Source organism: Ranitomeya imitator, chromosome 2, assembly GCF_032444005.1.
Source record: "Ranitomeya imitator isolate aRanImi1 chromosome 2, aRanImi1.pri, whole genome shotgun sequence".
NCBI lineage: Eukaryota > Metazoa > Chordata > Amphibia > Anura > Dendrobatidae > Ranitomeya > Ranitomeya imitator.
This window is the reverse complement of record NC_091283.1, coordinates 428,610,945-428,637,350: the sequence shown is the minus strand read 5'-3', so window position 1 is coordinate 428,637,350 and position 26,406 is coordinate 428,610,945. Positions and strand designations below refer to the sequence as shown.

Below are 26,406 nucleotides of genomic sequence, written 5' to 3'. Positions count from 1 at the left end.
GTGCCCCCCAGATGCAGTGCCCCCCCGGTGCAGTGCCCCCCAGATGCAGTGCACCCCCAGATGCAGTGCCCCCCCCCCCCCAGATGCAGTGCCCCCAGATGCAGTGCCCCCCCCCAGATGCAGTGCCTCCCTTCCCCCAGGTGCAGTGCCCCCTTCCCCCAGATGCAGTGCCCCCCCAGATGCAGTGCCCCCCCAGATGCAGTGCCCCCCCAGATGCAGTGCCCCCCCGGTGCAGTGCCCCCCCAGATGCAGTGCCCCCCAGATGCAGTGCCCCCCCAGATGCAGTGCCCCCCAGATGCAGTGCCCCCTTCCCCCAGATGCAGTGCCCCCCCGGTGCAGTGCCCCCCCCAGATGCAGTGCCCCCCAGATGCAGTGCCCCCCCAGGTGCAGTGCCCCCCCAGATGCAGTGCCCCCTCCCCCCAGGTGCAGTGTCCCCCTTCCCCCAGATGCAGTGCCCCCCCCAGATGCAGTGCCCCCCCCCAGGTGCAGTGCCCCCCCCAGATGCAGTGCCCCCCTTCCCCCAGATGCAGTGCCCCCCTTCCCCCCGGTGCAGTGCCCCCCCAGGTGCAGTGCCCCCCCAGATGCAGTGCCCCCTCCCCCCAGGTGCAGTGCCCCCCTTCCCCCAGATGCAGTGCCCCCCCAGATGCAGTGCCCCCCAGGTGCAGTGCCCCCCCCGGTGCAGTGCCCCCCGTGCAGTGCCCCCCCAGATGCAGTGCCCCCCCCCCGATGCAGTGCCCCCTTCCCCCAGGTGCAGTGCCCCCCCAGATGCAGTGCCCACCCCAGATGCAGTGCCCCCCCCCCGGTGCAGTGCCCCCCCAGATGCAGTGCCCACCCCAGATGCAGAGCCCCCCCAGATGCAGTGCCCCCCCTTCCCCCAGGTGCAGTGCCCCCCGATGCAGTGCCCCCCCCCCGGTGCAGTGCCCCCCCGGTGCAGTGCCCCCCAGATGCAGTGCACCCCCCAGATGCAGTGCCCCCCCAGATGCAGTGCCCCCCAGATGCAGTGCCCCCCTTCCCCCAGGTGCAGTGCCCCCCTTCCCCCAGATGCAGTGCCCCCCCCAGATGCAGTGCCCCCCAGATGCAGTGCCCCCCTTCCCCCAGATGCAGTGCCCCCCCCAGGTGCAGTGCCCCCCCCCAGATGCAGTGCCCCCTCCCCCCAGGTGCAGTGTCCCCCTTCCCCCAGATGCAGTGCCCCCCCCAGATGCAGTGCCCCCCCCCAGATACAGTGCCCCCCCAGGTGCAGTGCCCCCCCCAGATGCAGTGCCCCCTTCCCCCAGATGCAGTGCCCCCCTTCCCCCCGGTGCAGTGCCCCCCCCAGGTGCAGTGCCCCCCTTCCCCCCGGTGCAGTGCCCCCCTCCCCCCCCCCCCCCGGTGCAGTGCCCCCCCCCCCGGTGCAGTGCCCCCCAGTGCTGACATTGTCCCTGCTCCTCGCTCCCATTCTGGCAGGACTCCAGGATAAGTATCACGTCTTTTCTTCTTTTATCGTCCCATTGGTGACTAGTAATGAAGAGCGGAAAAGGCCATAAAATAACATCTTGACCAATTTCTGTCACACAGTACAAAGTGATTTATGACTATTTCCCATAATATTTGGATATGATAGCTGATGTAATGAATTACTTTAAGGGTTAACACTATTATAAGTTGTAGTTGCTGATGCTCACTCCTGGGCTTCTATGAGCAGCGATATTTGTAGCTATAATGATTATTATATTATGATTAGATGATGACGTCAGATCACGAAGTTTTCGGAACATAAATGTCATGTGACCCCCGGGGAGGTCACGTGTCGCGGCAGTAGGGGCGGGGACTGGAGTGAGTGACGTCAGAAGGTGTATGCGGAAGTGATGGCGGGGGAGCAGCAGCGTTGGCCGAGGGGCTCCGGGGCGGCCCGGGATGTGGACCCCATGGAGCGCTTCATCTGCCCCATCTGCCTGGAGGTGTATCAGGACCCGGTGCGGGTCAGCTGCAGCCACACGTGAGTCCTCGCCGCGGGGTCACGTGACGCCTTGTTACTGTGCCACTTTGGTGGCTGCTGGGTATTTGTTGGTGTGTGCCAGGGCATGCTGAGAGTTGTAGTGCCATGCTAGCTGAGGCCTCACCTGAGCCCTGTGACGTTACATGAGCTGTGCCTGTCATTTCTCAGAATCCTCTGCTGTGGGTAGGAAGTGAAAGTGAAGATTGTACAGCTGCTGGTGTGCAGTCCCATGTAAGACACGAGGAGGGGTATCATTGTCAGTGATGACTTGTCCTGGATTAATAGTGGACAGTAAAAACAAACCCTCATAATCTGCAGCAAAGACCCCTTGGGGGTCACGTATATCGCGTATGTGCCCCCAATAGCTGTAGATTCTGCATCAGGCCCTGGAGCGAGGGGACCAAACATGGCCGACGTCATTGGCGCATGATTAGTTGTCACATTTGCCCGTTTGTAGAGTTTTGTGCCTTTTTTCTATATTCCTTTTTTAAGTTATTTTTATTATCCCACTGTGGGAGGAGTTTAGACTTTTTTTTTTTTCCAGAACTTTGACCAATCAGTTTTCAAAACTTTAACCCCCCCCCCCTCCCCTCCCCTCCCCAAACTTGAAAACTTTGTAAATGAAGCTGAGCCTAAATGTTTAGCGCTGTTTTGGGCTCTTCTCAGTAGTGAAGACGTGGCAAAGTAGGGAGGGTTCAGAGGAGAGTCCGAAAAAGATTCTCCTAAGAAGAACGCAGCTGGCCGGGAATAGAAATCCGTCTGGGATCGGGATGCAATGCTCGGACTGGTCGCAGAGCAGGACCACTGCATAGGAATATATGAAGCAGTCGCACTCTGCCACGGCCAGTCCGAGCATTGCGTTCCGATCCCAGCCCAATTTCTATGGCCGCCTGACTGCAGCCGAAAATCCCGTGCAAGTTACAGTATCGTTGGTGTGCATTAGATTTATCGCACTGAGAAGATCCCCCATGTAGTCGGACCACCGGTGTGGATTTGAAATGCAAACAACCCCCAGTCTGCTGGGGGGGCGAGGATAGCCTGCTAATGGTGACGTGGAGAGAACTAGAAATTTGTGGATGGGGATAGTGCAGCAGAATTCAGAACTGGCCGTGTGCGTGACATTGCAACAAATCTCTCCTGTGCTCCGAGCGAAGTTCCTTCACGGAAACTGAGCTGTGGTGCAGGTTCGAAATCCCCGGCGTGTCGGAGCAAGGAGCCAGGATTTGCTGTGCGTTTTCCATTTGACATTAAAGGGAAGCAGTCAGCCGACTTATATGTCCCGGACCACGGACAGAATGAATCAAGGATCGGCCGCATTACTGCAGCAATGTGTGTCTCACTCTAAAACTCTGCGTGTTTCAAGGAAAACTTATTTTAACACCTTAATGCTGCATAACTGATATACAGGTGCTTCTCTCAAAATTAGAATATCCTCAAAAAGTTAATTTATTTCAGTTCTTCAATACAAACAGTGAAACTCATATTATAGTCATTACAGCCAGGGTGATCTATTTCAAGTGTTTTATTTCTGTTATTGTTGATGATTATGACTTACAGCCAATGATAACACAAAAGTCATTATCTCAGTAAATTAGAATAATTAACAAAAAAAACACCTGCAAAGGCTCCCTAAGAGTTTAAAAAGGTCCCTTAGTCTGTTTCAGTAGGCTCCATAATCATGGGGAAGACTACTGACTTGACAGATGTCTAGAAGGCAGTCAGTGACACTCCACAAGGAGGATAAGCCACAAAAGGTCACTGCTGTATCCAAGCATATTAACCCCTTCATGACCGGGGGATTTTTCGTTTTTCCGTGTTCGTTTTTCGCTCCCCTCCTTCCCAGAGCCATAACTTTTTTATTTTTCCGTCAATTTGGCCATTTGAGGGCTTATTTTTTGCGGGACGAGTTGTACTTTTGAACGACATCATTGGTTTTAGCATGTCGTGTACTAGAAAACGGGAAAAAAATTCCAAGTGCGGTGAAATTGCAAAAAAAAGTGCAATCCCACATTGGTTTTTTGTTTGGCTTTTTTGCTAGGTTCACTAAATGCTAAAAATGACCTGCCTTATGATTCTCCAGGTCATTACGAGTTCATAGACACCAAACATGACTAGGTTATTTTTTATCTAAGTGGTGAAAAAAAATTCCAAACTTTGCTAAAAAAAAAAAAATTGCGCCATTTTCCGATACTCGTAGCGTCTCCATTTTTCATCATCTGGGGTCGGTTGAGGGCTTATTTTTTGCGTGCCGAGATGACGTTTTTAATGATAGCATTTCGGTGCAGATACGTTCTTTTGATCGCCCGTTATTGCATTTTAATGCAATGTCGCGGCGACCAAAAAAACGTATTTCTGGCGTTTCGAGTTTTTTTCCCGCTACGCTGTTTAGCGATCAGGTTAATACTTTTTTTTATTTGATAGATCGGGCGATTCTGAGCGCGGCGATACCAAATACGGTATGCGTAGATTTGATATTTTTTTTATTGATTTATTTTGATTGGGGCGAAAGGGGGGTGATTTAAACTTTTGTTTTTTTTTATTTTTTTCACATTTTTTTAAACTTTTTTTTTAAACTTTTGCCATGCTTCAATAGCCTCCATGAGAGGCTAGAAGCAGGCACAACCCGATCGGCTCTGCTACATAGCAGCGATCTGCTGATCGCTGCTATGTAGCAGAATTGCACGTGTGCTGTGAGCGCCGACCACAGGGTGGCGCTCACAGCGACGGGCAATCAGTAACCATAGAGGTCTCAAGGACCTCTATGGTTACAATATACAAGCATCGCCGACCCCCGATCATGTGACGGGGGTCTGCGATGACGTCATTTCCGGCCGCCCGGCCGGAAGCGGTAGTTAAATGCCGCTGTCTGCGTTTGACAGCGGCATTTAACTAGTTAATAGGTGCGGGCAGATCGCGATTCTGCCCGCGCCTATTACGGGCACATGTCAGCTGTTCAAAACAGCTGACATGTCCCGGCTTTGGTGCGGGCTCACCGCGGAGCCCTGCATCAAAGCAGGGGAGCCGGCATCGGACGGTATAGTACGTCCGATGCCGGTAAGGGGTTAAAGGGAACCTGTCACCCCCAAAATCGAAGGTGTGATAAGCCAACCAGCATCAGGGTCTTATCTACAACATTCTGTAATGCTGTAGATAAGCCCCCCCGATGTATCCTGAAAGATGAGAAAAAGAGGTTAGATTATACTCCAGCGCCTCCCATCTTCATAGAATGGCGTCCTCTTCTTGTCTTCACGCTGCGGCTCCGGGGCAGGCGTACTTTGCCCTGTTGAGGGCAGAGCAAAGTACTGCAGTGCGCTGGGAAAGGTCAGGGAGGCCCAGCGCCATCATGTTATAAGGTCAGATCGCTGATCTGACACTTTGCAGAGCACTGTGTCAGATCAGCGATCTGACATGCACTGCTCCTGGCTTACCAGTGCCTGCTCTGAGCAGGCGCTGGTAAGCCACCTCCCTGCAGGACCCGGATGCAGCCCTGTGGCCATTTTGGATTCGGGGCCTGCAGGGAGGAGACGCTCGGTACAAGGTGAGCACATCGCCTAGTACTGAGGGTCTCAGGGAAGCACGAAGGGACCCCCCTCCCTGTGTGATGCTTTCCTATGCCCCAGGACACTGCGATCATGTTTGATCGCAGTGTGCCGGGGGTTAATGTGCCAGGAACGGTCCGTGACCACTCCTGGCACATAGTGCCGGATGTCAGCTGACACCCGGCCGCGCTCCCCCCCCACCCCCCATGAGCGCAGCCGATCGCATATGATGTACTATCCCATCTCTGGGAATTAAGTCCCAGGTCACCTCAACGGGATAGTACGTCATATGGGATTAAAGGGTTAATGGAAGGTTCAGTGGAAGAAAAAAGTGTGGTAGAAAAAGGAGCACAAGCAAACGGGAAAACCACAGCCTTGAAAGGATTAAGATAAGGCCATTCAAAAATTGAGCCTCCACACACAGACATATCCAGGACATGGGCTACAAGTGTAGTATTCCTTGTCAGGCCACTCATGATCAATAGACAGCGCCAGAAGGGTGTTAGGTTACGTTCACATTAGCGTTTCCCGACGCAGCGGCGACGCATGCGTCATGCGCCCCTATATTTAACATGGGGGACGCATGGACATGCGTTGTGCTGCGTTGTGCGACGCATGCGTTTTTTTTGCCGCAAGCGTCGGGCAAAGAAAACGCAACAAGTTGCATTTTTTTTGCGTCGAAATTTCTGCAAAAAACTACGCATGCGTCGCAAAACGCAGCGTTTTTGCATGCGTTTTGGTGCGTTTTTTGTGCGTTGCGTCGCCGACGCAGCAGCGCAAAACGCAAATGTGAACGTAGCCTTACCTGGCCAAGGAGGAAAAGAACTGGACTGTTGCTCAGTAGTCAAAGGTGTTGTTTTCAGATGAAAGTAAATTTTGCATTTCATTTGGAAATCAATGTCCGAGAGGCCACAATCCAAGCTGCTTGAGGTCTAGTGTGAAGTTTCCACAATCAGTGATGGTTTGGGGAGCCATATCATCTGCTGGTGTAGGTCCACTGTGTTTTATCAAGACCAAAGTCAGCGCAGCCGTCTACCAGGAAAGTTTAGAGCACTTCATGCTTCCGACAAGCTTTATGGAGATAGAAATTTCATTCTCCAGCAGGATTTGGCATCTGTCCACACTGCCAAAAGTACCAATACCTGGTGTAAAAACAACAGTATCACTGTGCTTGATTGGCAGCAAACTCACCTGACCTTAAAGGGAACCTGTCACCCCGAAAATTGCGGGTGAGGTAAGCCCACCGGCATCAGGGGCTTATCTACAGCATTCTGTACTGCTGTAGATAAGCCCCCGATGTTACCTGAAAGAGGAGAAAAAGACGTTATATTATACTCACCCAGGGGTGGTCCCGCAGCTGGTCCGGTCGGATGGGCGTCTCTGGTCCGCTGCGGCGCCTCCCATCTTCATTCCAAGACGTCCTCTTCTGATCTTCAGCCACGGCGCAGGCGTACTTTTTCTTCCCTGTTGAGGGCAAGACAGAGTACTGCAGTGCGCAGGCGCTGGGCCTCTCTGACCTTTCCCGCGCCTGCGCACTGCAGTACTTTGGAAGATGAGACACCAGACCGAACAATGCAGACGAGCTGAAGGCTGCTATCAAAGCAACCTGGGCTTCCATAACACCTCAGCATGATGCTGATCGCCTCCATGCCACAACACATTGATGCAGTAATTGATGCAAAAGGAGCCACGACCAAGTACTGCGTGCATTTACTGAACATACATATCAGTAGGCCAACATTTCGCATTTTAAAATCATTTTTCAAGCTGGTGTTATAAAGTTTTCTAATTTACTGGGATAATGACTTTTGGGTTTTCATTGGCTGTAAGATATAATCATTAACAGAAATAAACACTTGAAATAGATCACTGTTTGTAACGACTCTATATAATGAGTTTCACTTTTTGTATTGACGAAATGAAATAAATTTACTTTTTGATATTCTAATTTTGTGAGAAGCACTTGTATGTATATCACACAGCTAGTCAAGGTGTATGGAGCTGGCTCAGGAGCTGCGCCCACTCCACATGAGGTGGGTGACTGCTTTGTTACATAGCCAGCATCTGCCTCTCATAGCACCGCTCACTGCTGTTAACCCCTTGTCAATCACTGACACTTAAGTGCTGCAATCCGTCCCGAGTGTTTTTTTTTTAGTGCCCAACGTGATGGCGGGGCACCAATGGGTTGACATTGCCCTGTTGCTGAAGTCTAGTCACAGTGTGAGTTTCGCAGGAGACAGTGTTTTTTTTTTTTTTTTTTAACTGTGTACTACGGTGCTGGTTTAAAGGGACACTGTCACCTGAATTTGGAGGGAACAATCTTCAGCCATGGAGGCGGGGTTTTTGGGTTTTTGATTCACCCTTTCCTTACCCGCTGGCTGCATGCTGGCTGCAATATTGGATTGAAGTTCATTCTCTGTCCTCCATAGTACACACCTGCGCAAGGCAATCTTGCCTTGTGCAGGCATATACTACGGAGGATAGAGAATGAACTTCAATCCAATATTGCAGCCAGCATGCAGCCAGCGGGTAAGGAAAGGGTGAATCAAAAACCCAAAAACCCCGCCTCCATGGCTGAAGATTGTTCCCTCCAAATTCAGGTGACAGTGTCCCTTTAAGTCCCCTATGCTTACGTAAAACTTGCAGTCACACCCTTCTCTCCACTTTAAAGGTATGTTAAAAAAATGCTCAGAAAATTTAAACAACTAAAATTGTCTAACTCGTGCAGTAAATATCAGTAAAAAAAAATTGTAATTGTAATGGCAATTACCATTTTTATTTGTCGCTGCTCCTCAATCAAAATGTAATATGTATCAGAAAATGATATCAATCAAAGATATGTTTACTTCTGTTGCTCCGTTGGAGAGGCTTCCCCGATCTCGCAGCCAGTCTTGGTTCACTGACCTCCAGCAATGATGTGCCCTCTCAGTATGTGACTGCTTCAGCCAATCACGTATTTCAGCTGTCACGGAAATAGAAGGGCTATCCTGGTCATTGAGGAAGCCTTGTTGTGTGTCAAGAGTGTATACTGGAATTATTTATTTTAAATGTTTAATTGAATCTACACCAAAATCAGCATTCTGTTTTTTTTGCTCATCTTATGCACTTGAAGCAAGAATAACCTTTATAAAAAGTACATTCTTGTTGACTTTTATCCCTCTCCATCTAACTTTCCCTGGGGCTAGTGGCTGCTTGCATCCTCCATGGCGACAGTGTTGCCTTTGCTCCATTTTAGGAGTGTCAGTTGCACAAGTTTGTGGTCCCGCATCACTGCCTGACGTTCTCCCTGCATTCATCAGCCCCCTTTGACCCGAGGCCTGCAGTGCTCCTTAGTATTCATATGGCTAAAATGGCCACACTCCAGACGGGAGAGTGAAAAGCCTGGTCATTATTCACCCACGTGTAACGTTTCGGCTCTTTAAACTGTGAGCCTTTCTCAAGCTAAATGAACAATAGATCATTGTAAAGGAATATTTTAAATCGATTAAAGACATTTCCGGAGAGGGGACATGTCACACTGACATTGAACATATGGGATTAATTAGAACTGGGGAAGTGAGAAAGAACTTACCCTTCAACCTCCATTGAAGTAAGACTTTCTACAGTGAATAGGTAATTACAGCAGAGATCTGATCTGAGAACCAGACACCAAGCATAAGATTTGTTTATTCAAAGGTGGAGAAGTACACTTCCGAGGCAAGAGCTTCCTCTTTTCAGACTGGTCGCAGACTCTCTGGAGCCAGTGGTCCATGATGAATATTGGGGCATGCATCAAGTCGATACATATGGGATATATATTTTCAACATCGTAGTGAAGAGACTAACTTAACGCATTCACTCACATCACTATAAGGCCAAGCAGAACCCCTTCAACCTTTCGTAGAAAGGTAAAATTGCAATAGGAAACATGACTACAATATCTCCCGCCTAGGACCTCCAGTGGCGAAGGAATACTGAAAGTTGGGGGATCTCATAATCTTGTAAAAGACCTAGCACATCCTCCATATGAGCTTATCAAGGGGAGGTATGTGGGTGTAACATTGATCTGTGAGAAACAGCGCTGAGCTATTAGACCTTTGGAAATGGATTTATTAATGGATGTCATGCTGCTATCCTTGACAAACTGGTGGCAGCGGTGGGATCTGCGTGACTCCCACTGCTGTAGTCCTTGAAAGTCATGAATATCAAATTGGTGTGGGTGTTACACCTAGCACACCCACTCAACTAACCACAACCAGCTGATCAGTCTGGAAGCTTGGTGTTGCACCCCACGATCAGATATTAATGACCTACCCTAGGGATAGGCCACCAACATTAAAGTAATGGGCAACCCTTTTTAAGTTGTAGGCCTTGGCACAGGAGGGGCAAGTCTGATGGTGTTGATTCCCGTTTACAAAGGGGGCAGGCACCTTGTCACTGACAAATGAGCAAACCGTGTGCTATCTGATATATAAGGGCCCCTGACAGATTATGTTGGCGGACATGTAGATGGGCCGGTTGTAATCCATTCCTTTGGTTCTGCGGGCACACAAGCTGCTGCCGAGAGCTCCTGTGTTCTATTAGAGAGCCTCTGCCAGAAATCTCTGGATGCGGCTTATCTCTGGAGAACGAAAGGACCGGCAGTCTGAAAACGGATATGGCAGATGCTTATCTCTTCCGACCTAATCGATCAGGGGCCTCCCGTACACATTAGACTGTTGGCCTCGACCGCTGATATCGGTGGGTTCAGTTGAGGTTAGGTGAGATGTATGAGGGGCCTCTGAGCTCATCTTTTCTCTCTAACCTGTCTGGTATTTGGATTACTCCCTCCCAGATTTTTCGCCAATCTTTTTTGGAACTCTGAAAAGCTTTTGTGTTTCAGGACTTTACTGTAGCCATATTGTTTGTCTGTTAGATTTATTTGTTTCTGGAATTCTAAGTCAGTGTTTCGTCGCCTGTCTTCTCGGTGATCTGCATGCTGGGAGTTGTCATTTCACAAGCACAAATCACCGGTCAATCTATTGATGTAGACAAGTTTTCCTGTGTTTCTGATTCTTGTTTTTTTTTTCTCTGCAGATTTTGCTCCTCCTGCCACCAGCAGTGTATGAAGCAGAAAAGCCCCATCTGCGCCGTGTGCCGTTCTCCCCTAAGCCCCGGCAGGAAAGCCTCCGATCTGGAGAGGCAAATGCGGGACGTCCAGGCCTCCTGTAAAGGCTGTCATTTACAGGTGAGTGAATCAGAAAGTCCCGGACTGTGCCTATTGGGTTTCTCAGGGTGCTCGCCCTGTGACAACGTATTACCTGATGTTTACCTACATTATATTGCATCCTCCAGTCCTAATTCACACTTCAAGATTTCCATTCTGGTTCCCCATCCCTGACATACACAGGCAATCCCAGCATCTTTTGTGGCTGTGTAACAACGGCAAAACCTGCGGCCGTGGGGACTTGATCGTGTCACTCGAGCATCCGCGATACTCTGTGTACCCGAGCACCCTCGGCAAACTCGAGGAACGAGCGCCTGGGCTCATCACTATTTATGACCTGATAGAAAAAGCATGCATGCATGCAAAGATTGGAGGCAGCCCATCACTGGGGGAGTGTGGAGGCAAACGGGAGCCTCTTGACATGTGTGCGACTCCAGAAAGAAGACAAAACCACTAAAATCAATTGGGAGCTTATTCAAAGTTTCTGATGAGGATTTCAGAGTACAAATCCCCTCTATAATTTGTAAAGCGCTGCGGAATATGTTGGCGCTATATAAATAAAATTATTATTATAGAATCTCTTTCTGAATCCTCTTAAAAAAAACTGTGAATGTACCATTGGAGTGCAGGTTAGAGACGTCCAAGTAGACTTTGCACCTATCAGACATTTGTGGCATATTCTCATAGGTGCTAATACCCTTTGTTCAGCCAGACATCTTGGGCCAAAAGAAGAAAAAAAAAACAAAGTTATGCTCCCCTGTCCTAAATCAGGGCTGTGGAGTCGGTAGGCTAAATCTCCGACTCCTCAATTTCCATGACACCGACTCTGACTCCGACTCCCTTATATATGACTCATGTTTAAGTGATAAATTTACTGTGATAAAATCGTAACATCAGGCTTTTAATCATTATTATGATACAATAATCAAGCCATTTAGATAGAACATAATATTTATTGGAATACAACTTTAGAACAAAAAACTTTTTCATATTTACAATTTATTATACGCTCTGCAGTAAGTGTAAAAAAATAAAGTTTTCAACAAAAACTTACTGAATAGCATTTGTGCAGTCTATGAATTTGTTCTGAGGAATAGTATTGCCTCCATCAGATCCTCCTTCATAGATGACCTCAAATCTGATCTAATTATTTCAATGCTAGAAAACAACCTCTCTACACTAAATTGGGTTGGTGTCAAAGCAGTAACCACTTGGGCAACATCTCTAACAATTTCAGGGTATGAAGGAATTGCCTCGTGCAGTCAGTTTTGATGAACGATTGAACTCTTCTACTTCTTTGAGGAGTGAAAAAACGTTGCTGAGATATGGTCAATCTGTTTGCTCTGGGAGTGGAATCTTTTTCCCTGCAGCAACGCTTTGCCTGCTCCATGTCGTCCAAATACTTGTCGAAATCAAACCCCTAATCTGATGAGGTTGCAGGAACGACAGCAGCAGCACTGTCAGGACCCGAGTCCTCTTGCTCTTGGCCGTCCCGTAGCTCATCCAAGTTGGAATCAATTTTAGGGGTTCTGGCAGCAATAGCCAATTTCCTCACTTTGCTAGTCAGAATTCCAGCATGTCCCTTGTGCAGACTATCTCTTATTGCCAGCTGCAGCGTGTGCACAGCACATGTGATGAATAGGAAAGAGGTGTGAAACCGCTTCAACAAGATCATCTAATTGTAAAGAATCATTTTGCTGTTCTTCTGTAGTAATATCTGTTTGTTCCTCCATTATGGGAACAGGACTGTGGCCTTCCATCTCCAACATACTGAATGTGAAATGTTCTTCTAGCTGCTGTTCACCTTCATTATTCTCATTCATCAGTTTAATTGTACTTATCATGTTTGCAGCATTATCAGTTACACTAGCAAGAACCTGTTTTTTTTTTTTTTAGTTCATAATCTTGCAGAACTTTTTCCACTAAGGTGTGGAGAAACTGGCTGCTGTGATGAGCTTTAGTATCTTTTACTGCCAACGTCTTACTAACATTTTTGTTGTTGTCACAAACATATCGAACATTGATAGCAAAATGGATCACTCTGTGACGTGTGCAGGCATCCATTTTAAGAAATACAAAGCGTCTTTTTAAGATCTTCCTTTTGGTTAAGGGGTTCTTCATTCACTAATTTTTAATACTTTCTCTTTCAAGAGAACCGCCAAGTTTGTGGGCCATTTCTCCATTAACCCCTTTACCCCCAAGGGTGGTTTGCACGTTAATGACCTGGCTAAGTTTTACAATTCTGACCACTGTCCCTTTATGAGGTTATAACTCTGGAACGCTTCAACAGATCCTGATGATTCTGACATTGTTTTCTCGTGACATATTGTACTTCATGATAGTGGTAAAATTTATTTGATATTACTTGCGTTTATTTGTGAAAAAACGGAAATTTGGTGAAAATTTCGCAATTTTTCAACTTTGAATTTTTATGCCTTTAAATCACAGAGATATGTAACACAATATACTTAATAAGTAACATTTCCCACATGTCTACTTTACATCAGCACAATTTTGGAACCAAAATTTTTTTGTTTGTTAGGGAGTTATAAGGTTAAAACTAGTTGACCAGCAATTTCTCATTTTTACAACTCCCATTTTTTTTTTTTAGGGACCACATCACATTTTAAGTCCCTTTGAGGGGTCTATTCTAAAAACTGCACCCCTCAAAGTGCTCAAATCACATTCAAGAAGATTATTAACCCTTCAGGTGTTTCACAGGAATTTTTGGAATGTTTTTTAAAAAATGAACTTTTTAATTTTTTTTTCACACAAAATTTACTTCAGCTCCAATTTGTTTTATTTTACCAAGGGTAACAGGAGAAATTGGACCCCAAAGGTTGTTGTGAAAATTGTCCTGAGTACACTGATAACCCATATGTGGGGGTAAACCACTTTTTGGGCGAACAGCAGAGCTCGGAAGGGAAGGAGCGCCATTTGACGTCTCAATGCAAAATTAACTGGAATTGAGATAGGACGCCATGTCGCGTTTGGAGAGCCCCTGATGTGCCTAAACATTGAAACCCCCCACAACTGACACCATTTTGGAAAGTAGACCCCCTAAGGAACTTATCTAGATGTGTGGTAAGCACTTTGACCCACCAAGTGCTTCACAGAAGTGTATAATGCAGAGCCACGAAAATAAAAATTCCTTTTTTTTTTCCCACAAAAATTCTTTTTTAGCCCCCAGTTTTGTATTTTCCCAAGGGTAACAGGAGAAATTGGACCCCAAAAGTTGTTGTCCAATGTATCCTGAATATGCTGATACCCCATATGTGGGGTGGAACCACCGTTTGGGTGCATGGCAGAGCTCTGAAGGGAAGGAGCGCCGTTTGGAACGCAGACTTAGATGGATTGGTCTGCAGGCGTCACGTTGCATTTGCCGAGCCCCTGATGTACCTAAACAGTAGAAACCCCCCCCCATACTGGAAACTAGACCCCCAAGGAACTTATGTAGATGTGGGTTCAGAGTTCTCACAACACAAGTGTTTCACTACAGTTAATATAAATCTAGAAAATACACCGCACTCACTTGTGGAATATGATGCAGAAAAATTTAACAATGTATTGTGTATATAAGCACATCAATTGGTAACAAATACGTAAAGTGAGAAGCGTTTCATCAATACATGACGTTTCGAATCCACCGGATTCTTATTCATATAACGCTTTCACAAAGTATAGCCAGTAATGCTATATACCCAAGGGGGAAGTATACGTTGTATTCAGGATATGTGCTAGGATTATGGCGTGCGGCATCAGGGTGACAGCCGGACCTTGATGAGTAGTCAGGAAAAGCGGCGCTCCCACACACAGCACAAGCACGAGTGAGTGCGGTGTATTTTCTGGATTTATATTAGTTGGGACTTTTTTGTCCACTACACCAGCACCCCCTATTTGTTTCCAGCTGAGTGCAGACCAACACTCTACTTTCACTACAGTTAATAACGCAGTTTTTCCACAAAAATGTGTTTTTTAGCCCCCAGTTTTGTATTTTCCCAAGGGTAACAGGAGAAATTGGACCCCCAAAAGTTGCTGTCCAATTTTTCCTGAGTACGCTGATACCCCATATGTTGGGGTAAACCCCTGTTTGGGCGCACGGGAGAGCTCAGAAGGGAAGGAGCACTGTTTTACTTTTTCAACGCAGAATTGGCTGGAATTGAGATCGGACGCCATGTCGCGTTTAGAGAGCCCCTGATGTGCCTAAACAGTGCCCAATTATAACTGAAACCCTAATCCCAACACACCCCTAATCCCAACGGTAACCCTAACCACACCCCTAACTTTAGCCTCAACCCTAACCCTAACTTTAGCCCCAACCTTATCCCTAGCCCTAACCCTAGTTTATACCGTTCCGAATTTTGGTAAAATGGATAAAGCCGTTTTATTCTTCGGGTCAGTACGATTACAGCGATACCTCATTTATATAGTTTTTTTCAATGTTTTGGCGCTTTTATACGATAAAAGCTATTTTATAGAAAAAAATAATAATTTTTGCATTGCTTTATTCTGAGGGCTATAACTTTATTTTTTTGCTGATGACGCTGTATGGGGCTCGTTTTTTGTGGGAGAAGATGACGTTTTCAGTTGTGTTTTTTTATCGCGTGTTATTCCACTTTTTTTCCCGCGGTATGATAATAAAGCTTTGTTTTTTGCCTCGGTTTTTTTGTGACTGTGTTCACTGAAGGGGTTAACTAGTGTGACAGTTTTATAGGTCGGGTCATTACGGACGCGGCGATGCTAAATGTGTACTTTTATAGTTTTTTTTTTTTTTTTTTCTTTATTTAGATAAAGAAATGTATTTATTGGAACAATTTTTTTTTTCTTTATTTAGGAATTTTTTAATTTTTTTTTTTTACACTTTTGTGTGTATATATGTGTATATGTATGTATGTGTATATATATATATATATATATATATATATATATATATATATATATATATATATATATATATATATATATATATATATATATATATATATTACATATATATTACATATATATTTTTTTTTTTTTTTTACATTGCCCCAGGGGGGACATCACACTATAGTGTCAGATCGCTGATCTGACACTTTGCACAGCGCTGTGTCAGCTCGGCGATCTGACAGGCAGTGCTCCTGGCTTACCAGCGCCTGCTCTGAGCAGGCCCTTGTAAGCCACCTCTCTGCAGGACCTGGAAGCAGCCCCGTGGCCATTTTGGATCCGGGGCCTGCAGGGAGAAGGAGGTAGGAGACCCCCGGAGCAACGTGATCACATCGCGTTGCTCTGAGGGTCTCAGGGAAGCATGCAGGGAGCCCCCTCCCTGCGCGATGCTTCCCTATGATCGCAGCGTTCCGGAGGCATGCTTGATCGCAGTGTTCCGGGGTTTAATGTGCCAGGTGCGGTCCGTGACTGCTCCTGGCACATAGTGCCGACGCTCTTTCCTCCTCCATTGACTGGCGGGAAGGGCTGGTTTCTTGGTGCTGCTGTGACTTTTCAATCACAGCTTTGTAAATTTATGGGTAGCAGCGTTGTAAATTTTAGGGTACCGTCACACAGTGAAATTTTGATCGCTACGACGGCACGATTCGTGACGTTCGAGCGATATATCTGTGACGTTCGAGCGATATCGCAATGTCTGACACGCTCCTGCGATCAGGGACCCCGCTGAGAATCGTACGTCGTAGCAGATCGTTTGAAACTTTCTTTCGTCGTCTAGTGTCCCGCTGTGGCGGCATGATTGCATGGTGTAACATATATCGTATACGATGTGCGCATAGTAACCAACAGCTTCTACATCGCACATACGTCATGAAATTATCGCTCCAGCGTCGTAGATTGCAAAGTGTGACAGCAGTCTACGACGCTGGAGCGATATTGTTACGACGCTGGAGCGTCACGGATCGTACCGTCGTAGCGATGAAAATTGCACTGTGTGACGGTACCTTAGATTGGAAGCTCTCAAAGGAGCATTTTTATCACTGCCTGAGTATGCACTGATTTTGGCATCACAGCATTTGTTTTTCATCTGGGTCACTTATACACTGACACACAAAATGTTTTTTATCTTGAGGCACTGTAAAATGCTCACATACAGCCGCCTTCATAAGATGCTTCTTAGACATTTTGTAATTATGTAAATTCGCTCCCAAAATATTTTTGTCCTGTGTTTAAAAAAAAAAAAAAAAAAAAAAAAAAAAAAAAGGTATGGTATATTGTAATTCTTGCAAGAATAGGGGATCACGCACTGTATAATTTAGGATATAAATAAAACAATCTTTGCATAAATCAATAGGACAGATAAGTATAAAGTTTGTAAAATGTTAGATGGCTTTTTGCTGAACTTTCAATGTCAGGTTTGTCTCAGTGTACAGCTCACTAAATGCTTCACATCATATTTCTTCACAGTCTATGAAGAGGGGAGGAGGGAGCATGTTAGTGCTGAATCATATTGCAGACCACACACACACAAATACCGTATATATGTTCTCATCGATCCTGTTACTGTATTTCTGAATTTGAGATGTTAAAGTTTTTCCCCTTCTATTCGATGTATAGTGTATTCAAGTCATCAAGGCAGCTAATTTCTCCAAACATGAGCTAAGAGGAAAACAAACTAAAACATCAAGCATACAGAGACATCATATACTGGACTATTGATTTATCAGTTTATTGAAAGTTTTGATATGCTTTAGGAAGTAGTTACCTTCTTTAATCCTGCTTTCCTGTTCTGAGATGAATGCAGGCTTTCTTCCATGTGTTTATTTTCCCCCCCTTATCTGTAGAGAAGGAGCTTCACTACTTATCATGAACATAAACTGCAGCACAGATTCATCTCCGCTTAAAGTCTAGACCTTAGATCAGAAGTAGGACAGACATTGAGGCCATGTTCACATTCAGGTTTTTTGCGTTTTTTTTCGCGCTAAAAACGCTGTAAAAACTCATTAAAAATGCATACATTATGCATTCTATCATTTAGAATGCATTCTGCATGTTTTGTGCACGCGGAAAAAAACGCATCGCGGTAAAAAAATGAGCATGTTCATTATTTTTGTGGATTTTCTGCGTTTTTCCCGCAATTCTATGCATTTGGGAAAAAACGCGTCAAAATCGCGGTAAAAACGCATGCGGATTTCTGGCAGAAATGTCCGGTTTTTGTCAGGAAAATTTCTGCAAGAAATCCTGACATGTGCACATACCCTTATAGGACATTTCATAACTCCCAAATTCTTAGGAAAAAAATATTCCCCAGGAGAGAGACACCAGACAGACTGATACATAATGGAGTGTTCTAATCTCTTGTCTTTTTAAAGGGGTTTTCCTTTTTGGAAAACCCTTGTCCTCCGGCTGCAGTTTGTTTTAAAAAAAGCACACCCTGTCCTTTACTTTCCCTCCTGGGATCCAGCACTGAACCCCCACTGCTGCTCGTGGTGGTCTGCTGCCAATGACTAAACTCAGCCGTCAGCTCACCGATTAGCTGCAGCGCTGCCAGCGTGACTACATCACTGGATTCGGCCAGCTGTAGGATCCACACAAGGTTAGCGATATATTAATAAGCCGCTTATAGGGAGGCTGGGGTGTAAATGGTGTGATGTTTTGGGTTCTCTGATCTCGCTGCTTTCTCCATGTGTAGCATCAGTCAGGCCTGAGTTGCCCGTGAGGCCGAGTTGATTTGAGATTATTAATAGTGAGAAAGTTCTGGACTTTCCTCTTTCGGCAGTCGTTTTTTGTTTCTTTAATTAAATCAGGGGACTTCCAGCCACGTCGTCTTCTGGTTGCCTGACAGCTCACGTGCTCCTTCTCGTTACAGATGGCCCTATCAAACATGCGAAGCCACTCTGCCACTTGTTCCAAATACGACAGCTACGTCATGGAGGGGATTAAGTCAGTGAAGAAGGAGCAGCCGCAAGTTGTCAGGTAAGTCACGGCCTGCAAGACTAATCCTAGAAGGGCAGTGGACCCGTGAGTATTACCAGATGAGTGTGTGCCACCCCCATGCCTAAAAACTAAAAGGCGGTGTACACTGCCAACCCTATACCTATGTCTGTGGTCCCCGCTGCGCCCCACACATGGAGCCGCGTATATGACATATCCCTGAAGTGCATTATTTCTAATTTCTTTCTTATTATAAATAATAATAATAATAATGATGCTCCATAAAGCTTCCCTTCTGTTTTTTCTTGCAGCGATGTCCCAAACCGCTTCACCTTTGTGTGTCCATATTGTCGGCAGCAAAACCTGGATCAAGAGGGTTTGGTGGACCATTGCAATAAAAGCCACTTCTCTGACCCCACCCCAGTGGTAAGGCCTCCAATTCTTGCTATAACCCTATGTACTATGCCCCCTGCCCATCTACCACCTCACCCGTATTCTCTCTCTTAGGTTTGCCCTATTTGTGCCTCCATGCCCTGGGGAGATCCAGGCTACAGAAGCGCTAATTTCATGGAGCACATCCACCGCCGTCACAGGTTCTCGTACGATACGTTTGTGGTTAGTAAATCTAATTATTATCATGCTCATAAGAACGGACTGTGAGAAACAGTGCTGCACTATTAAACCCTCGGACATGGATTTATCAACGACCGTCCAACTCTGTAAATGTGACGGTGTCACACAAATGCTGCCCTGCACTTTAGGCTGACTAATGTCACCTAATATAGTGCGCTCAATAAAGGTACCGTCACACTAGACGATATCGCTAGCGATCCGTGACGTTGCAGCGTCCTCGCTAGCGATATCGTCCAGTGTGACAGGCAGCAGCGATCAGGCCCCTGCTGTGCTGTCGCTGGTCGGGGAAGAAAGTCCAGAACTTTATTTCGTCGCTGGATCTCCCGCTGACATCGCTGAATCGGCGTGTGTGACACCGATTCAGCGATGTCTTCACTGGTAACCAGGGTAAACATCGGGTAACTAAGCGCAGGGCCGCGCTTAGTAACCCGATGTTTACCCTGGTTACCATCCTAAAAGTAAAAAAAACAAACACTACATACTTACCTACAGCCGTCTGTCCTCCAGCGCTGTGCTCTGCACTCCTCCTGTACTGTCTGTGAGCGTCGGTCAGCCAGAAAGCAGAGCGGTGACGTCACCGCTCTGCTTTCCGGCCGCTGTGCTCACAGCCAGTACAGGAGGAGTGCAGAGCACAGCGCTGGCGGACAGACGGCTGTAGGTAAGTATGTAGTGTTTGTTTTTTTTACTTTTAGGATGGTAACCAGGGTAAACATCGGGTTACTAAGCGCGGCCTTGCGCTTAGTTACCCGATGTTTACCCTGGTTACCGGCATCGTTGGTCGCTGGAGAGCGGTCTGTGTGACAGCTCTCCAGCGACCAAACAGCGACGCTGCAGCGATCCGGATCGTTGTCGGTATCGCTGCATCATCGCTAAGTGTGACAGTACCTTTAGAGATTAATGTTCCTCTGCTGCTCCCTGGTGGAATTACTGGTGAATGACATCTCTCTCCGCTAAGTTACCTAGAAATGCAGAGTATTATATGCAAAACAATTTTATGTATATAGAACTTGGGATAAATCTAATTTGCAGTCTTTATGAGTAAATTCCTTGCCTAACTAACCTGTATAATCTTATTCATTAAATCGATGTTAAAAAAAATAAAAAAATTAAAAATTAAAAAAGCACTTTTATAAGGCCTGCTTTTTCTATGCTCGGCTTCAGAGGCGCACTGTGCATGACCGGAAGCTATCTTCTGAACTTCAGGTCATGAGCAGTGTGCCTCTGAAGTCGGGAAGGGTACACCCCACTACATAGGCTCAGCCCTAATTAGCATAGGAAAATGGGGACATTATAAATGCTCTTTTTAAAACCTTGATTTAACGGAATAACATTACACGGGGCTGGTTAGGCAGGGACTAATGTTACTCATGCTTAGGTGAAGGCTGCTGGGTTGGAGGGCATAGGGGACCTGACAAGTTCACTTTAAAGGGTTGATATTGACTTTCAGGACTTCTACTTCCAATAGGTGGTAATGGTTCTTTTCTAGTGATGAGTGAATATACTCGTTCCTCGAGATTTCTCGAGCACGCTCGGGGGTCCTCCGAGTATTTTTTAGTGCTCGGAGATTGTTTTCTTTGACGCAGCTGAATGATTTACATCTGTTAGCCAGCATAAGTACATGTGGGGGTTGCCTGGTTGCTAGGGAATCCCCACATGTACTTATGCTGGCTAACAGATGTAAGTCATTCAGCTGAGGTGAGGAAAACTAAATCTCTCCGAGCCCTAACAAATACTCGGAGGACCCCCAAGCGTGCTCAAGAAATCGAGTAACGAATATATTCGCTCATCACTATTCTTTTCCTCTAGACTATTGGCACATACTGTAGGATAAGACTGCTGTTCACATGAATGAGACTACATGTTGGTGTAAAGCGGCTTGCACTGTTGGTGATAAGTGTGCAGGGAGACTATGTGGTGTTGGGCTCACTCCTACACTTGTTATGTTATATATTTTATCCCCACAGTTTAATATTTCCTCCCTGGGTAGTGACAACAGGGTGGAGCTTGACGTTTTTGTATTTTCTCTTTTCAGCAACTTCTGCCTTGTTTTTTTTTTTGCTGCTCTATCTCCCTCTAGTGGTGGTTATGGGGAATTACAATAACTTTTCCATTCCTGGTAGTGATGAGGGAACGTGCTCGGAAAAGTTGTTATTCCAGCATGCTCGGGTGCTAACCGAGTGTCTTCGGCGTGCCAGGAAAATGATAGAGTAGCCGCCGTTGCATGTCTCGCGGCTGTTCGACAGCAGCAACACACTCGGGGATTACCTAACAAACGAGATGTCCCTGCCTGTATTGCAGCTGTCGAATAGCTGCGATACATGTAACGGCGGCGACTGGAACATAGTATTGGAGCATGATATTGGAGACATGACTCTGATAACATCTAATCCGAGCACGCTCGCTCATCACTAATTCCTGGCTCTTTCCCTTCCTCTCTTGCAGGATTACAGCGCTGATGAGGACGACATGATGCGTGAGGCCCTGGTCCGATCCCTGACGGACAATTGAGAATGGAGATGACGGAAGAATGGCGCCCACTGTCTGCCTCCACTCCTTACTGATCCTCCCGTTCCCCGGATAGGCTGCTGACCAGCTGAAAGTGACTCTTCCGTTTAGGCATTGAACTGGGGTGCTTGTTCACCGCTGTGTGTCCAGGTTATAGATGTCTGTGTATGTCAATCGTTTTCACTGTCGATCTTGAGGATGATGAGCCTCTCGATCACTATAGCTGCCGCCCTTCCCTTCATATAATATTCTGTTATAACGACATTGGACAGGTTTCTATGTGTATTTATGTATTTTGTAGGCAGGGAGATAAGTCTTTGTATAACCGCTGGATTTTATATCAGATTACTTACCAGCTTTCAGTTGAGAATTTTTTTTTTCCTCATTAACATTGTTTTATTACATCAAGGTGGTTTTACTTAATATCATGTTTTCTCGTACACCATTGAATGTGGGTCTCCAGTCTGAGTTCTTCATGCGCAACCTCAGGGTGAGATATGTCGGCGTATTTCCTTTTCCCGATTTTTGCCTCCTGGGTTTTCTATAGGGAAACTACTGCTGTTTGTATAAGCAGAGAATCATGGGGCCGCAATTCTACTTGAGGGTGATCTCGTGTGCACAACGTCTGTCCACGTGACCAATTTGGGACTGCTGAACCCCCACCATATTATCTCTCGAGACCTTTAATTATTACATGGCTGCCCACTTGTAGTAATAGACGTTCTCTGTGACTGCCTGCAGCTTCCCCGTCTGCATGCCCATCCAATGCAGCACCCATAGTAGTGCACTGCCGGTCTCTGCATTCATCCCAGCCCCACTGTACACGGCAAACTTGTGAATGGCAGGTGATACTGTAATAATAGTCCTCTCCCCCTCTCCGATGGAGGTGAAACCCCTTTTAAAGAGCCAAGTCCCCTTTTTTTTCATGTTGTTACAGCAGACCATGAATAGGTTATATACGTCTGTATTCCCAGTTTTGTCCTCTAAGGCCACATTCACACATCGTTACATTCGTCTGATTACGGACTGTGATACGGACCGCCCGTATGGCTCCTGGCCCGAACTTCACAGCCTCATAAATGCCTATGAAACCATCTAGTTCAGGTCTGTGAATCGCTGCCCGACCCCTGACACTGACACACAGATTGGCGGATATAGCCTTAGACTTTTGGAAAATCTTTTTTCTTGAATATCGCTATAATGGCTGGTGGTAGGGTCACATTGTTCCATCTAAAACCCCTTCAGAGATCGTCACAGATTTTGGTCACCCTGTTTTAATCTTTTTTTTTTTTTTTCCAGAAAGGTCTTTGTATATCGTGACTATACTGGAGAAAGGAGGGAAATGCAAAACAAATCTTATTTCAGTCATTTTAGTAGAGTAAATGCATCCACCAAGGGTTTGGTACAATTGTACTCCACCACTGAGGCGGCATTACATCACTGGAGGAATTTGCTCCCATGAGGGTCATTTTGTTTTATGCAATTGGTTTTTATTTACTTTAACCAGTTTTTATTGTTTTTTTGACAAATTTGTTATATCCTACACTGAAACAGTTTTACTGCAAAACGGAAAAGGATGAAATGCCAAATAACCGCACAAAAAACAATCGTCCTTGGGGGTAAAGTCTGTCCATTTGTGACTCAATTCCTCACCTTTTTAATATCTGATCGCTGTCCTTGAATGGGAACATTCATTGCTTACAGCCAGGGTCTGCAGATCTATAGAGATGTAATATTTCTCACAGCTCAGTCTATAACAATGCATCCATGAAGAGGACAGAGCTGCATCTAAAGGATCATGGCAATACACATCCCATCAAAATTGGGGAGGTTGTTGTGTTTTTTTTTTTTTTTTAAAAAAACCTTCCTTCCCACCAACTGATCAACTGGTTAGGAAATGGCTGAATTAAAAAAATCTGTCTTGTGGAAACCATTATTATCTTGCCCCTACCCCATTTCTACATCACTATAACGGCTATCTGTTAAGTAACGTTAACTCTTTAGAGCCCTTTAAGGAGTGTGAATGCATTTTGCTCTACCTCCTCTGCGCCCTGGCCTTCGCAGCATTTACATGTAGTCCTGTCTCTGAGTCATTTCTTTTTCTCAGGTGCCAATCTGTTAACTTTATTTATTTCTTTTTAATCGTGAAGCTTCAGTAACCATGAACATAAGCCCAGGCACATCTTATTTTCCCCCTTTTGCTGATTTCTTGCACTGCTTCCAGGTCAACCTCAGAAAACTTCTCTCTGTCACTTTTATTATTTATGCAAATAAATGCATCAGGTGATTTACATAAATTTTCCAAAATAATATTTGTAATTCTGAGCAGCAATAAAGCACTTGGAGGAATCGCCAAGCTGTGTCTGTTTCATGTGTCCGTAGGCTCCACCTCATAAAATGCGTCCATGATTGAACCTGAAATATGGGGCATGCACGGGAAGAGCCGGATGACCACGGTTGTGGCTACCATTATACTGCCACAGGGGCTGATTGCTTTGCGTTTTATTTTCCCCACTATCTTGTGATTATCACCCTCCCCCCCCCCCCCCCCCCCAGTCTGCAGAGATGAGTGAGAGTTTGGCATCTACCTGAGACTTAGATGAGCTGTGCACACCATTAGTAATTGTGCTGGTGTTATGTATCCGAGGGACAAGAATTAATTAAAAAATAAAAAAGCCGACTCCTTGGGTGGGACTCTAAGATGTTGATCCTTAGGCCAGGATCACACATGCGAGAAACACGTCCGTGTCTCGCATGTGAAATCCAAGCTCTGGCGCCGGCACTTGGGAGCGGAGCGTGCGGCCGCATAGGAACACATGGAGCCGCACGCTCCGCTCCCAAGTGTCGGCGCCAGAGCTTGGATTTCACATGCGAGACACGGACGTGTTTCTCGCATGTGTGATCCCGGCCTTAATCTATGACTGAATGGATGATTCTTCTGCTCCAGATTCCACATATTGTACCGGTCATAGCCCTCCCATGCAGGCCTAAATTGTGCGTCTCAGAAGGCTGCTCCTCCATGGCGTCTCATCACATGCAATTATTTTCACATGTCCAAGTTTCACATACCGTATGTATTTTATTCATGTTTTTTTTTTTTTCATACACAAACCAATATTGTCTGAGTCTTTGCACATGCTGCATTAAAGTTGCCAATTTGTTTGGTTTTTTTTTTTGAAGACCCATTTACTCAAACGGATTGCAAACATGCCATCTGAGTTGCCTCTGTGCCCATGTTGAGTATTTGCATCTGAAATGTTGGCATCAAAAACAGATCTCTGGGAAGGAAAAAACTGTGCGTAAAATTGGTGCAGGTTTTGATGCAATTTTTGCATGCGGTTTTTGATGCGCCCCACTCCTTCCCCCCCCCCCCCCAGGTCATCTGGATGGGAGAATGCTGTAAGGGTAAGGTTCCATGTTCAGGATTGCATCAGGATTTGACGTAGGTAAAATCTGCACCAAATGTGCACCTGAGGTCACTGGCAGGTCACCTGCTTTTTTTCATGCGTTTTTTTTTTTTTTTTTTTTTTTGGTTTTTTTTCATGCGAATTTTTGTGTGTTTTTGTAAGCTCAATACAGATAAAAAATAAGAATTGTGATGTCATTTCTTGTCCAACCTCTAAATTTACATACTCCATTGAAGAATATACACACACAGCTAGATAGATGTGTTAGATGGATACGATACATATCTATCGTATCGATCTATGGATTTATCTACGGTATCTATATATCGATACATCTATCTATTATCTACAGATATATCTATCTAGAAATATATCTATATAGAAATATATCGATAATAGATACGATCGATAGATGGATATCTATCCATCTATTGTATCCATCATATCAATTGTATTCATCTATTGTATCTTTCATATCTATCTATTGTATCCATCTATCGTATTGATAGATGGATAATATCGATAGATGGATCACACAAGCGAGAAACTCGGACGAGTCTCGCATCTTAATACCCGACACTGCTGCCAGCACTCAGGAGCTGAGCGTGCAGTTGCATGTATTTCTATGCAGCTGCACGCGTCACTCCCGTGTGCCGGCGCCAGTGTCGGGTATTAAGATGCGAGACTCGTCCGAGTTTCTCTCATGTGTGATCCCGGCCTTAAAAAAAAGAAACACACTCACACACATTCACACACAAAATCTGCGTTAGGCCGGGGTCAAGCTCGCGAGAAACTCTCACAAGTCTCTCGCTTCAATACACGGCACTCGGGAGCGGAGCTTGCGGCTGCATGTATTTCTATGCAGCTGAACGCTCCGGTCCCGAGTGCCCGCAGCAGTGCCGGGTATTGACGCCGGCCTTAAACGCAATATGAGACTAGGGACTTTTTTCTCACAGGATAACTCTCCAGCGATCACCTATACTACAGCGTTCACGATCAGCTGTTTGTGAGAACCAGACTAGTGACCAGAGATAAGTCCCGGTCACATGCATGGCAGTTCTCGCGATAAGTTATCGCGAGAACTGCAGTGGACGAGGGACTTCCGGCGGCGGGACAGGTGAGCCGGAAGACATGCGTAGTAAGCTGCGGTTACGCAGTTTCTACGCATGTGACTAATCATTAGATGAGGTTTTACAGTCTATGATAAATTTACGTTGCGGCGACGGAGCGTCGCAGCGTTGTAAACAGACATGCTGCTTTCTGAAAAGACGCGCCACATGTCTGTTTACGCCGGTCTGCCGCCTC

The 26,406-nt window shown here is 45.9% G+C and overlaps 1 protein-coding gene across 1 annotated transcript; it reads left to right on the top strand.

Annotated features, from left to right (window-relative positions):
- The first annotated feature begins 1,810 nt into the window (after positions 1–1,810).
- RNF114 (ring finger protein 114) lies at positions 1,811–24,050 on the top strand. Its single transcript, XM_069750870.1, has 6 exons — positions 1,811–1,975; positions 10,570–10,720; positions 18,492–18,598; positions 18,868–18,982; positions 19,064–19,171; positions 21,632–24,050. Exons 1-6 carry the CDS (start codon positions 1,845–1,847, stop codon positions 21,695–21,697), a joined length of 678 nt encoding a protein of 225 aa, XP_069606971.1. The 5' UTR covers positions 1,811–1,844; the 3' UTR covers positions 21,698–24,050.
- The last annotated feature ends 2,356 nt before the right edge of the window (positions 24,051–26,406 follow it).

Coding starts and splice junctions, on each gene's coding strand:
- RNF114 (XM_069750870.1), top strand. CDS start 1,845: ATGGCGGGGGAGCAGCAGCGTTGGCCGAGGGGCTCCGGGGCGGCCCGG. Junction 18,599..18,867: donor GAGCAGCCGCAAGTTGTCAG/GTAAGTCACGGC, acceptor TTTTTCTTGCAG/CGATGTCCCAAACCGCTTCA. Junction 18,983..19,063: donor TCTCTGACCCCACCCCAGTG/GTAAGGCCTCCA, acceptor TCTCTCTCTTAG/GTTTGCCCTATTTGTGCCTC.